Source organism: Diceros bicornis, chromosome 11 (assembly GCF_020826845.1).
Source record: "Diceros bicornis minor isolate mBicDic1 chromosome 11, mDicBic1.mat.cur, whole genome shotgun sequence".
Lineage (NCBI taxonomy): Eukaryota > Metazoa > Chordata > Mammalia > Perissodactyla > Rhinocerotidae > Diceros > Diceros bicornis.
The window spans coordinates 62,780,490-62,794,283 of NC_080750.1; the positions used below are offsets into that span (position 1 = coordinate 62,780,490).

A 13,794-nucleotide genomic window follows, 5' to 3' on the forward strand; every position below is an offset into this window, starting at 1 on the left:
GTGAGAGAAAATGTGCTGCTAGGCAGCAGGAAAGACTTAGGCTAGATGTAAAGAAGGCCTGTTTGCCCAGGTGTTGGAGGGCTCTTCCTCCCAGGGCCTGTGCCCCGAAGTCCTTGGTTTGTCCAGAGGAAAGGGAAGTCCCTCCTGCCCTTGCAGCTCAGGAAGCTCGTCAGTACTGGCCTCTGCTTCCCTGAACCCGGCCAGCACCTCTCCACCAGCTCAGCTTGGTCAGCTCAGTGCCCACTAAGTGCCCCCATCCCTGGAGTGACCTGTGTGGGTGACATTCCAGCTCAGCTCCCAGGCGCAGCTGGAGGGGAGGGAAGAACCCCATGGGGCCTCTCGGGCACCAGGGCATCCAGAGGAGCAATGCCCCCTGGGACATGTCTGATGACCAGGAGAACAAATCCTAACTCAGCAAATCCTCACCACTTGGGTGTGCTGGGGGTAATAGGCAGTCTAAGGCTTGGTCCAGCCTGCTACGTGTGACCATGCAACCTAAAGTGGCGAGTCCCTGACTCAGGACTCCCCACGTCCCACACATGCTTTGATGGTAATAATAATCCTCAGGTGGGTACAGCTCTTTACAGTTTGCAGAGCGTTCACGTACGAGATTCCAGCAGACCCTCACAGCATCCTTATGAGGCAGATGGGGGTGGGGAGCACCATTGCACATGTTAGGAAACTGAGGCCAAGAGGCGTGGTGGTAGCAGATCTGGGACCAGAAGAGAGGCATTCAGCCCCCCCACCTTGCTCTCACCACATGGCAATCACAGTGTCAAACCTGGGTCACCCTGGCCCTGAGCTGTCGGCAAGGGTGTTTAAAATGTGAGCAAGGAGGGAAGGGAGTGGGGTGTAGAGTGGTGTTTTTGTAAGCTGGGCCTTTTTTCTCCCTCCTATGGCAGACATGCTGTCCCGGCGTGATGAAAATGCAAGTGAGACTCGAAAATCTGGGGGGAGAGGGGGTCAACCGACTTCATCTTATGTGGCTTCCAGGGAAGGACGGAAGGATTCAGAGATGGGCTCAGGCCACCCAGCAGGTCAGGGACCAAGAGGATGACTGCCCAGCACAGCCAAAAGGCGGCCATCTGGTGACGTGATTGACAGAGCACTGATAGGTCTCAGCATCTGTTGCCAATCCTCCTCTACCTGGTATGTGGGAGACCAGCACAACATGGCTTGATGTGTGGTGTGTAGATCCTCGCCCAGGATCCAAACCCGCGAACCCTGGGCCACCGGAGCGGAGTGTGTGAACTTAACCGCTACATCACTGGGCCAGCCCCAAGAAAGATGTTTTTTGAAGTGTAACTTTGTCTAGGGTTTCCTGTACACCCAGCACCGGCATAGGGGCTCAGCATTTGTGACTTTATCTAATCCTTGCAGTGACCTATGAAGTTGATATGATCACCCCTGGGGCCGGATCCATGAGCGAGAGACCCAGACAGTCCCACAGGGTCCTGCGCTTGGGTTAGTGCTCTGCTGTCCCCATCTTGAAATTCTCAGTACTTTTTAACAAGGAGCCTTGCATTTTCATTTTGCACCGAGTCCAGCAAATCCTGGTTATCCCCACTTCCCAGAAGAGGGCACAGAAGCCCAGAGTGGTCATGAAGCGACACACCCAAGGTCAGAGAATTGGGTGCCTGAGGGGTCTCACTCCAAGCCCCATGCCCTCTGGAGTAGAAAGAGGCTGACCCAGGGTCAGAGGACTCTGTGCCCAACTCCCACTGCTGGCACCTGCCTGTGGCCGTGGGTGAGTCGCTTCACCCCTCCTAGCCTCGATTTTCTCGTTTGTGGAATGATCCTGCCTGCTCTCAGGACTGCTGTGAGGCTCGAGTGGAACGATGTGCACACAGATCAAAGGATTGTCATTAGCTGACTCAGCTCACTGGGGCTCCTGTAATGCCTCCAAATTGTCCTGACACCTGACATCTTTGCAGGCCTCTCTGAATCGATTTTGACACCACTAATTAAAACAAACTCCCCCTACCAGAGGAGGCAGCCACATAAAGTCATCAAGTCGTAGCTGTTTCCCACCCCAGTGGGAAGACCCTTCCCTCACAGCTTCTTCCCGGAGCCATTGAGGGCCCTGCCCTCTGCAGTGAGTATACAGCAGGGGAAGAGTAGGGGAGAGGAGGCTTCCTATCTGGTTCACCGGCTCACAGATCTATGGTCGAGAGGGTTTGCTCACGGTTTGTCTGCAATTAGATCCTCTCCAAAAAGCTTCGCTGGAAATAATCAGAGCTCCCCTGCTAGTGGAAAGAAGCCCTGTAGGGTAAAGCCACCCCAAGGCACACTCAAAACAGATTCTCGCACCTCAGCAAAGAGGCAGACGGCGCCTGGGAGGGGCCCTAGAAAGCAGCTAATGGGTCTTTAGATTTGGGGAGATTCTTAAGGAGCCTGTGTGACTGTGAGACTGCACCGAAAGGCCCCGTGAGAACACCCCACGTTGGCGGGGCATGCTAAGCCTACAGAGAGTGCCTACAAACCTTAGTTCTGCCAGTCCCCAAAACCCAGGATGTTGGTATTATCACCCACATTTTACAGACGAGGAAACTGAGGCTCAGCAAGTCTGAAAAACCTACAGCTGGGCCATCTGATCCCAGGTCTAGTGTTTCTGTCTCAAGACCAGGGGTTCTCAACCCTAGCCACTCCTTGGATTACCAGGGGAGCTTTAAAGATATGCTGATAGGGCCGGCCCCGTGGCTTAGCGGTTAAGTGTGCGCGCTCCGCTGCTGGCGGCCCGTGTTCGGATCCCGGGTGCGCACCGACGCACCGCTTCTCCGGCCATGCTGAGGCCGCGTCCCACATACAGCAACTAGAAGGATGTGCAGCTATGACATACAACTATCTACGGTGGCTTTGGGGGGAAAAAATAAATAAATAAAATCTTTAAAAAAAAAATAAAGATATGCCGATGCCTGAGTCTCTCCCCAGATCAATTGATCCAGGACCCCCTGGGAGCGGGGCCTGGGAATCCACGTTTGTGAAAGTTCCTCAGGGGATTCTCACCTGGGTGGCTCTGGCTCGAGGTGAGAACTAGGTTTCTCTGCCATCAGTTGGGGTGGAATATTCCTCCTCATTTCTCAGGGATTCCCCAATGCAGGGGCTGGGCTCAGAGCCTGGGAAGGATGAGGAGGGTGTGGAGGGCGGCCAGACTTCCTCTGGTCAGAGCCCGTTGCAGCGGGTATTGTAGAAAGCACCTGGAACAGACAGCAAGCCCTGCTCTTCTTGGTCATCTCCACGCCTGGGTCGGAGAGGATGGGTGGACCAGCCTGTGGTTTTTTTGCCCCCCCTTCTCTGCCCCGTCCTGTGCCTGCCCGCCATCACCTCTGTGATGCCCAGTTCCCATCATCCCAGATGAGCACAGCTCTTAGTTTCAGTTTTTCTCCTTGTAGAGATCCTTTTAGGCACATACAAGTCAAGAAAAATCTCTCTCCCTTCCTCTCCTTTTCCACACCGAGAATGGTGTCCTCTGCAGGCTGCGAACGTCGTGTTTTTTTATATAAGCTTTATCTTGGGCATCATTCCATAGCAGTTCATTCTTTTTCACAGCTGCATGCCCTCAGCATGGAGTTTTAAAACTCACCCTGAAAACCAAGGACTTCTCTCCCCACTCCGAGTCCAGTGCCTCCTACTCTGATGCACCATCTGCAGTTGCCTGAACCCTGTGGGCGCAGGGACGCAAAGGCTGGGAGGCCTAATTCTAACACGGAGTTATTTCTCTTCCCTGAGCTCCGACATCGTGGGGCAAGAACCTTGGCTCAAACCTCTTCTCTAGAGGTGGGAAGCCCAAATCAGATCAGAGAGCTGCAGCCCTCGCCCAGGGTGCCCTGCTGTGTGGGCATTTTAGGTGACTGTGAGAACCATCTTTCTAGAACGGTGAGTCACGAGCTTTGCTCGGTTGAACAATCCACCTTGAGTGCAGTCGGCTCTTCCCTCAGCTGCTGCAGGTGTCTTCTTCCTCCTCTGAAGAGGTGAGGTAAGGTGTTGTTCTTGGAGGAAGCTGACAGTGTGCAGTAAGACTCACCCAGAAGAGCCAGTGCCTGCGGCGGGGCAGGGGGTCTGCATGGGACCAACGGGCAGCTGCGCTCAGAGGAGGGGCCTGTGCTCTGAGAATCAGGCCACCGGGCCTTGTCCTTGCTAATCTCTGGGAGCTCCTGGGTGAGTCATTTAACCTCTCAGAGACTCAGCTTCCTCAAGTGTCAAATGGGACAAAAACAAGCACCTACAGACTTGCAGTGAGGATTAAATGAGATAGTAGAGGTGGAATCATTTCATAAATGGTGAAACACTGTGCAAAGTATTGATATATTATTAACTTCTCTGCATTGAGTTAAGGTGTTAAATTGCCTCGCTTCTAGTTCTGAACTAGCAATTAGCAGCCCTGTCACCGAACCTCTCCGAGCCTCAGTTTCCCCTTCTGGGCAAGGGGAGGGATTAGTACTGACATCATTCGCATCCTTCCTGCAGGGCCTCACAACAGCCAGCAGCTTCTCACCGCCTGCGGTTCTCCAAGAGGAGGGAGCTCGGCCCTGCTCCCCCGCTGGCCTCTGATCTGCCTACACCTCCTCCGGGACTGAAAGATCTTGGCAAAGCTGCCCCCAAAGATTCCTGCTAACACTTGTCTGTTCCTGCCTTTTGTGAAGCCTGGCACTCGCAGGACTCAGAGAAGAATCTTAAACCCCAGCCTCTGCAGCTGCTCCAGAGGGCGCTCTGTGCAGCTCATCCACCACCGGGCTCGGCTCCGGGAGCTGTTCACATCCTAGCGATGCCCCAGGGAGTGTTGGTCCCAGCTGGATGAGACCGTTCCCCAGCAGGACTCAGGCTTGCCACCGCCAAGACTCCCACGCTGCCCCCCCCACGACTTCCCATGTCTGGCTGCCCTGGCAGACTCTAGAATGTCTGTGCCCCAGATCCAAGTAGAAGAAGCGGCCGGTGGGGAAGAAGGGCCGGCCGGAGCAGCCCCGCCTCCTGACGACCACCTCCGGAGCCTGAAGGCCCTCACCGAGAAACTGAGGCTGGAGACCCGCAGGCCCTCCTACCTGGAATGGCAGGCCAGGCTGGAGGAGCAGACATGGCCCTTCCCGAGACCGGCTGCCGAGCAGGGGGAGTGTGGGGAGGAGGAGCCCAGGCAGCACCCTGCACCCAACAGGAGTCCCAGGGACGACGGCCCCGGGGCCACTGGCAAGCTGGAGGGCTTTGAGAGTATCGACGAAGCTATAGCCTGGCTCAGGAAGGAACTGGTAAGTGGCAGCCTCTCCAAGGATCCCCAGAAAAGATTCCATTCTCTCTCTCTCCTTCTGTGTGTCTCTCTCTGGCTCTATGTGTCTCTGCCTCCATCTCTCTGTCTTCCTTCATCTTTCTCTCTCTCTCTCCCCCCCAATCTCTACCCCTCCTAATTGCACATGGGTTGTCTTCCTATTAAATCAAGGGTAGACCTCATTACTACGTGATTACATGAGATCCACCTGTCGATCAGCACCTAATCACAGGTTCTCATGGAGGAAAGAAGTTACCGGTAAGAACCTGAGCCCAGGGGTGGGCCCAGTGGCGTAGCAGTTAAGTGCGCACGCTCTGCTTCAGCCACCAGGGGTTTGCAGGTTCGGATCCCGGGTGCGGACTGCCGCACCACTTGTCAGGCCATGCTGTGGCGGTGTCCTGTATAAAGCAGAGGAAGATGGGCATTGGTGTTAGCCCAGGGCCAATTTTCCTCCGTAAAAAGAGGGGGATTGGCAATGGATGTTAGCTCAGGGCTAATCTTCCTCACAAAAAAAAAAAGAAGAACCTGAGTCCATGTTTGGAACGTGTCCCCACACTTCCCCAATGTCAGTCCTGGCATCGAAGTCTCACATTCTCATTCCTGCACTGCTCAGGGGGCTCCTGGAGTGTGACTGCCCCTCCTTCTCTCTGAAGCCCTCTGTCTGTCATCCGCCCAAGCTCCCAGCTGGCTCCTGCGACCACTTGTTCAGCAAGCATGAGTGGCCGCTCTCCCTATGGTGCTGTGCTATACAGCAGGGCTGCGTGGGGCGAGCATAGGGCGGAGCGGTGCAGGGACAGAGCTGTGCGGGGACTGTGGTGCGTAGCTCAGGCTCAGCCTGGCAGTGCTCCGCTAATAATGAGCCATGTACAAAGAGCTGCCCAGAGGGAGGCGTGGCTGATCAGGCCTGGGGTGAAGGCTTTTGTGCTGGGCCTTGGAGGCTGAGTGGGAATCTGCCCTGAAGTCAGGCTGGGAGGGCGTCCAGGTGGAATGAGTGTGAGCAACGGGCATGCGTTTGGGAGCTGGGGACAGCAGCTGGAACTTTTTTCTGTCCAAGGGCACAGCAGACTCTCATCAGTGGCGTCTGTCAGCACATAAAAAGGGGTGGGCATGCAAAGCTGTGAGCCAGTAACCCAGGGGAGAATCACTGGTCCCAGGCATGATGCTAACCCTCCTCACGCTCTCAACTCCAGCTCTGCCGCATCTCCTGTGGCCCAGGTCACACCTGCCCACTCAGGCCACTCTGGCCACAAGTGAGCCAGCAATCAAGGGTCAACTGCCTTGCAGGGTAACTAGTAACTCCTGGGTCAACAGAGTAGGCAGAAGTCTGCTTGGTTTGTTCCGCAGAATCCTGAAAAATAAACCCTCGCTGGGGCCTGGAATTCCTATTGAGTTGAAATAAATAATTGGGGCTGGAGACTCAGGGACTCAGGTATCTGATTAATTGGAAATCTTTTTTGGTTTTAATCTTTGATGTTAAGACTGCTTCTCAAAACGCGCCATTCCACTGTCTGTCTTGAGTAACTGGGGTGTAAGTTGGCTTGCATAGAAGATGGGGCACCTGTGGAATCCTGCTGCATCCCAACGCTCCATCACCACTGGGTGTTCATGGGGGTGTAAGAGGTGTGGAGAGATGGACACGAGGTGGCCAGGATGGACCCTGGAAGCTGCTCTTTAAATTCTTGAGGCTGAACTGCTTTGATTTGTTTTCATCAAGAAGAACAAAAAATATTCCCGTTAATCAAGGATTCAGTTTGTTTGCTTCGGGTTCATTTGAGGTTTCATTGCTTCTGGGAGTGGAAGCTTTTACTTTCTAAGTTAGCATTCCCCATGGGCCCCCTTCGGGGTGGAGATCAGAGAAGGGATTCCTGCGTGTAAACAGTCGGGAATTCTCCAGAGCTTGTCATCCTCCTCCTCTGGATGAGAGCGGCACCTCTCAACCCTGGCTGCAGATTAGAATCACCTGGGAAGCCTTGAAACCTCCCAAATCCTAGACCACACTGCAGACCAATCAAATGAATGTATGGGGTGGGACCCAGGTATCGGTAGCTTTTGAAACTCCCCAGAGGCTTCCAAGGTGCAGCCTAGGTTGAGAGCCATTGCCGTAGATCTACAGACTGTGCTCATTATTCTTGCCAAGCCATTGCAAGCCAAGCAAGGGAGGTACCCTGGCCAGAGTACACTGACCGAGAGGAGGAAGATGGGCCAGGTCAAGGACAGCCCTGGGTATACTCCATAGGCAGAGAGAGGAGTGTTGTCAGCACTAACTTGGCTGCCAGAGGCTGTCTTAAGTAAGTACAGGGAATACCAGCATTATTAATAATGCTTTATATTTGCATGATATTTTCCATCCTCCCTGCCACTTCCTTGTGCTTCCAGGGGTGAGTAATAATAGTAATAATAATAATACTGAGATTTGTCACTATTTGAGTTTTTACTATGTGCCAGGTACTTCACATGCATTACTTACCTCTTCTGATGGGCACATCACCTTCCTGTTACCCCCATTTTACAGAAGAGGAAGCTGAGGCTCAGAGAGGAATGTAGCAATAAGTGAGACAGTAGAAATTTGAACAGTGGCCCATCTGGTTGCATCACCCATGCTCTTCTTAGCCACTATACTACATAGTGTCTTCCGAAGGCAATTGATGTTGCTGTGTGATTCCTAAAAGTGCAAATTCACAAAGATGTCAGCAGTCAACAGAATGCATGGGGGTGGGGGCAGAGAAAGAAACAAGATTAAATGAGGGAGTCCCAGCCCTCACTCACTCCACTATCTCTTGGATTCCTACAACAGACCTGTGCAATTGCTGTTATAGTCTCCATTTTACAGATGAGTAAACCGAGGCTCATAGAAGTCAGATGACCTGCCTAGGATTATATGACTAGTAAGTGGCAGAGCCAGACCTTGAATTCAGCCTTCACCCTTGAGAGTAGCAAGCTTTGCGGGGAGAGGCAGGAGAGGTGGCCTTCCTGCAAAGGCCCGGTAGGGCATGCCTGCTCAGCTGCAAGGTAGAGAGTCTCTTAGAGCGGTAACTCTTAAACTCTAATGTGCACACAGATCACCTTGCTCTCCTGTTAAAATGATGAGTCTGATCCTACAGGTCTGGGATGGGGTCCATAAATCCAAATTTCCAACACGCCCCCAAGTAATGCTATCTGCTGGTCCATGGACTACACTTTGAGAATCAAAGACTGAAGGGCAGGCAAGACTGGGGCCAGAGGACCAAGAAGGGGCCTCAGAGGGAAGCCCCAGGCATCCCCAAGCCTGTGCCCCGAGCCCTGTCCCTGCCATAACTGCCCTTTCAGCTTGTGGCTCAGCCAATGAATGGGCCTCCAAGAATGAAGTCAGAAGTCAGAGCATCCCGCACTGAGTTGTCCAAGAACCTTCAGAACCTTCCTTCAGAATAGTGTATGTCTGAGGTCAAGAGCAGCCCAAGTGCAGACTGGTAGGCAGGCCAACTGGAACGTGCAGTTCTGCCTGCTTCAAAGATTAAACAAAGGCAGCTTGTAAAATCCTTTGATCGAATGGAAACAGAGAATTCAACATTTGAACAAACCCATTCTCACGTTTTTAAGTCACAGTCAAAACATTAAACTTCACGTCATTGTTCATAATCTGATTCATAATCTATGAACTCATGGAAGGTGTCATTAAAAATTAACCTATTTTTTTAACCCAGTGAAAGTGGTTTCAAGTAACCTTTGTTTTATTTTAAGCCCAGAATCAAGTTTTCTCTGTACCTGGGCAGGCGCTCTCTGCAGATTTGTCAGGCTCAGGTGCAAATTTGTCTTTTCTCCTGATGTGGCCAAGGAAACAGGTTAAAAATCTGTACTTCAGTCAGTCTTGTGGTTGTGTTCCCTACACAACGCCAAACATTCCATTTGATGGAAGTTTGGGTTCCCTCGTGGGTTTGTGCCCAGTAGAGGGCAGGTCCTGAGGAGCTCTCTGACCATCGCAAGTCTGTCTCAGGAGCAGTTCATGCCACCAGCGAGGCATTTGCTGTCAATGTTGGCCCTTTCAGAGGCAAGTGATGTCGGGTCTGGAAGGATGGCTGGTCCACCCCCGCCTCCTGGGAGGCCATCTCGAAGGCCGAGAGTGACTGCCTGAATCCAAGGCAAGAAGGTCCTAACAGCTCCCGCAGGATCCTCTCTCCCTCTCAGCTTTCACTGCAGGAGAGATGATAGTCCCTCCTGTCACCTCCAGGGGCCTGCTAGGAGAGTGGGTTTCTCTTCAGGTTCCTGCGTTGGGGAATACAAGAAGGCGGAGATCCTCAAACCCTGTTGGCATTACTCTTCCAAGCTAAGAAAGCCTGCCCTTCAGCTCCCCAAGTTCCAAGTACGTGTCGCCACTGGCTGTGGCAGGCAGGGCTGCTGCCCCTGCACTAGGCGGCTTCAGGCCACCTGACTCCTCCAGGCTGAGGTCCAGCCTCCCTGTTCTCGGGACCAACTCAAAGCCAGGTTAGTGGCCCTTGTGCCACTCTGCTTGTTCCCGGATGCTCATGTGGCCGGGAGGTTACTGCCTCCAGCTTTCCACCTTCGCAGCAGCCTCACTGGGTGGCTGAGTGGCCTGGGCTGGGTGGGGGCGATGCTTCAGGAAGGGATGAGCTAGGAAAGGCATGACCCTGGAGCTGTGGGACTCAGCCCTCTAGCTGAGTTTGGAATTTAGAACATTTCGCAAATGCCTGTTGCCAGAGCTCGCAGCACAAGGGGAAAAGGATGCTCCCTTCTGTCTTCTCCCTTCAATCCTGCTGAAAAGTTCCCCTTGCTAACCCTGAAAGATAAAGGAAAGGGAGAAATCTTCTACTTGGCCTGTGTGGTGCCAAAACTAGAAACAAAACATCCGGCTTCCTAAGGGTTGTCTTTGTGGTGAGAATCCCTGGGTGTTGACAGATATTTTTCTTTCAGCCTCATGCAGGTCTTTGATCCCCACAGACAGAGCCCCCTAAAAGGTGTTTATGGTTGTTAGAAAAAGGGAAAGAAAAGAAACCTGACAAGTTTTAATAATTCCAGAGCCTTCTGTGGCAGGAGGCCTGTAGGCCTGGACCCAGCTGGCCCCTCTGTGGCCAGCAGCTTGACTTCAGCCTCTCCCAGTTAACCCTCCTTGCCGAGGCTGCCTGCTTGGCAAGCACGTGACTGGTGTGTCCAGGCACAGCCCTCTGAGGCCAGTGTTATCCATTTCTGCTGAATGATATGGCCAAATGATAGTTCAAACTCACCGAACATCTTCTCATGGGGATGGAGGTGAGAAATGTGAAGGTGATGGCCATGTTAATGCCTCCCATCTAGGGAGCACTGTATGGTCCCCAAAGCACTTTTATGTACAGGAGCCTGTGAGAAGGCTTGGAGGTATTGGCTGTTCCCATTTTACAGATGAGATGATTGAGGCTCAGAAAGATGATGAGCCTGAGGGTCAGAGAGGTTAAGTGACTTGCCCAGGTCATATGCAAGGATGTGGCTAAACCAACACATAGACCCACATCTCCTGGCTCTGGATCCAGATCTCTAGCCTTGTGCTAGGTATACATACATCAAATGTTCAAGTCAGTGAAGCCATGAGTTGTCAAAAAGCTTGCGTTTAAAACCCTAATTTCAGAACGGACACGTGTAAAGGGTTACAGAGAGTTATTAGCAACGCCTCGTAACAACACTTGAGTGAGGAATGGGGCGGCCGTGCCTGTTCCATGATGAGCATAACTTGCTCAGAGCTTCCCAAGTTGATAATGGCTGAGCTGGGGTTTGATTCACAAGAGTTTCTGGTCCAGGTGTCCCTTTGCCCAAGGCTACGTCTTCTCAGCATAGCTGGGGGCTTTCAGCCTGTCTACACCAGCAACCTGCAGGAGGGGGACTGTTCTACTAATCTGGCCAGATACTGGCCCTTGAGTGGTTACTGAAGAATTTATAAACAAAGGAACCAGCAAAGGAAATACTCCAAAGCATCAATGATCTTCATCAATGAAATGCTCGTACTAATATTACTCTTGGGACTTTTCAGTAGTTTCTGAAATTTCTAAAATAGGAATATATATGATTCGAGAGAAAACAGATTATAAAAGACAAAAGAGAAAAAGAACCAAGCTCCTCTCTGTCTTGCCAATGTAATTGCTACATGTTCCTCACCTAGTGGCCCATAGATTTAAAAAAAAAAAAAAAGATTTAGAGTCTCCTAGAATAAGATAAGAAAAATGAGGCCTGCTATCCCCAGAGATACCCCACACAGCGTGAGGGCTGTTGCAGTGGGGACTGCCGACCAATGAGACGAAGTCGACTCCGGGTCAGGAGATCTCGCCCCTTCCCTTTCTTGGCTGTGCAGAGCAGGGGAGCAGGAGAGGGAGGAAGAAGAGGCCTGACAGCAGGACCTAACCAGAATAACAGCTCCAGGCAGTCCTGGAGCTGTGAGAGACAGGCCGGGGCCTCTGATCCAATCTTCTGTTCATTCAACACAACCTCTGTTCACTGAGTGCCTGGGCGGGGGGCTGGGCGCACCTAAGGTGAACGGGACAGGCTTCCTGTCTTGATGGGGTTTCCTTTGTGGAGGAGACAGACACGTAAATACAGTGACATGGCATGAGGAGAGCTATACCAGACGTACAATAAATATAGTTCCAAAGTGCTTCGGGGAGCTGAGGGCCGATGTGCCATGGTGACTGGTCCCTTGTGCCAGGTGCAGTGGACAATGACATTAACCAAAGAGAAGAAACACAAATCCCTCACTTCCTCAGCAACCAGATCCCCATCTTTAAGCGTGATTGGCATTAGGCTTCTCCTATTTCCCTTTAACATTTCTCCTATAGTAATTAAAACCCAGTTCCTCTGATGGGTGCCCTCCTGGTTATAAGAACTGCATTCATGCTCGTGTGTAGTGACTATTGGACGAGGCACCCAGGGCATTTGTCAAAAATACAGATCCCTCCCAGGCCGTCTGTGGAAATACAGATTCTGTAAATCTGGGGTGGTGTCAGGAATTTAACAAGTGCCTGTGGGTGATTCTAATGCAACTGGCCCATTAACGGGTCACAGCTGGAGTGGGGAAAGCATAGAATGTGTAACTAGATTAGACTTCTAGTCGAATTCTACCACATTCTAGCTGTGTGACTTTAGGAAACCCAATTAACCATAGCCCTGGTTTTTGTCACTGTAAAATGGGGATAATAAATACCTTTCTGGCAGGGTGTTGAAGGAGAAGATGAGGAGGGCAGAGGCAGAAGGCAGGGAGCACTTGCTGAGTGCCTGGAACAGTTAGGTACCAGGTCATGCACATTTATATGCGTCGCATCATATCATTCTCCCAGCGCTCTTTTAAGGTATGCACTATTACTATCCCTATTTACAGATGAGAAAATGGAGGTCAAGTAACTTGCCCAAGATCAACCAGCAGAGCAGGGATTGAACCCCAATCTGCCCCACCTCAACCCCTGCTTTGAACAGCTGCTACACAGCCAGTTCGTCCCACGATCCAATGAGCACGAATGCACTTTGTAGTTTATGAAATTTTATGCTCGTTCAACACATTCTCTCCCCTCCTGGAACTTTGTGCTGTTGTTCTCCCAAGTTTACTGATTTTGCCCTCTTTCCAAGAACTCCCCTCTGTCTCTGAGAAGGACGCTCATTGTTCTTATACCAAGGCCAGGTCTGGTGGCACACACGTTCAAAAGGGACTGTTCAAGCCTGAGGTGTGCCCCTGGGCTGGACAATCCCTTGCTTGGAGATGTGTTATTTTACAAGCTCCTGAACCCGCCCCCTGTCCCCAGGCTGCTGCTAGGGGCTGAAAATGCGGGCACTGCCCATTGGCTGTTGGTCGTGTCCCTGAGCACAGGCCTGAGACAGACACAACCAGTGAGCAGAAGAAAGCCAGGGAAACGTCAGAGAGGCTCACTCAAGGTGGCTAGGCCCTCGGCCGCTTGGAGACAGTCTGCACCAAGTCTGCACCAAGGGCCTATCACTCAGGAGCCACAGTCACAACCGCTGGTCCAGGCTGAAACCCGCAGGCCACTCAAGAGCCAGGAGAGAAGGAGGGTCCCAGGCCGGTCAAGAAGTCCTGGCTTCTCTGCTTCCCACAGAGCTCCCACCCAGGGCAGGTACCCCACCGGTACTTATGACTAAGGAAGACAAAAGCTCCTCTTTCTAATAGTGCTAATTCTGATAGTGCTGGTTAGGGTTATGAATGAAATCATCAAATGCTAGAGCAGGAAGGAACCAAAGGGATGATCAGCCGTCAGTTTTTAGCGAAGGAAGGAGATGTGCAGAGAGATTCGTGAGTGTCCATCAGGCAGCTCACAGCCTCCATCCCAGCCCTCTCTGTCCCACGCCCTTTCTCGTCTCACACTTATGTCAGCAGCCCCATGGTTGGTGTGGCCACATTTCATGGTACTCAACAGTTCCAGAGACCTTCCTGAGCACTCAGGGTGCATGGGGTGCATGGGGTGCAGGGGCCCAGCTCCAACTCATCCTCTAACTCTGGAGTATGAGGGGGGACCGGGGTCACAGACGCTCCACAAGCACAGCAAATACTCTGCTGAGATGGGTTCTTAGTTCACCCC

At 52.2% G+C, this 13,794-nt stretch overlaps 1 protein-coding gene across 2 annotated transcripts in view; it reads left to right on the forward strand.

Moving 5' to 3' along the window:
- The window catches only part of FAM167A (family with sequence similarity 167 member A), a 42,248-nt gene that overhangs the window by 15,221 nt on the left and 13,233 nt on the right, over positions 1 to 13,794 (forward strand). For both annotated transcript variants that reach the window (XM_058550402.1, XM_058550403.1), the window contains exon 3: positions 4,468 to 5,240. In XM_058550402.1, coding sequence (XP_058406385.1) covers positions 4,896 to 5,240 — 345 coding nt within the window. In that variant the 5' untranslated portion in view covers positions 4,468 to 4,895. The remainder of the gene's footprint in view (positions 1 to 4,467; positions 5,241 to 13,794) is intronic.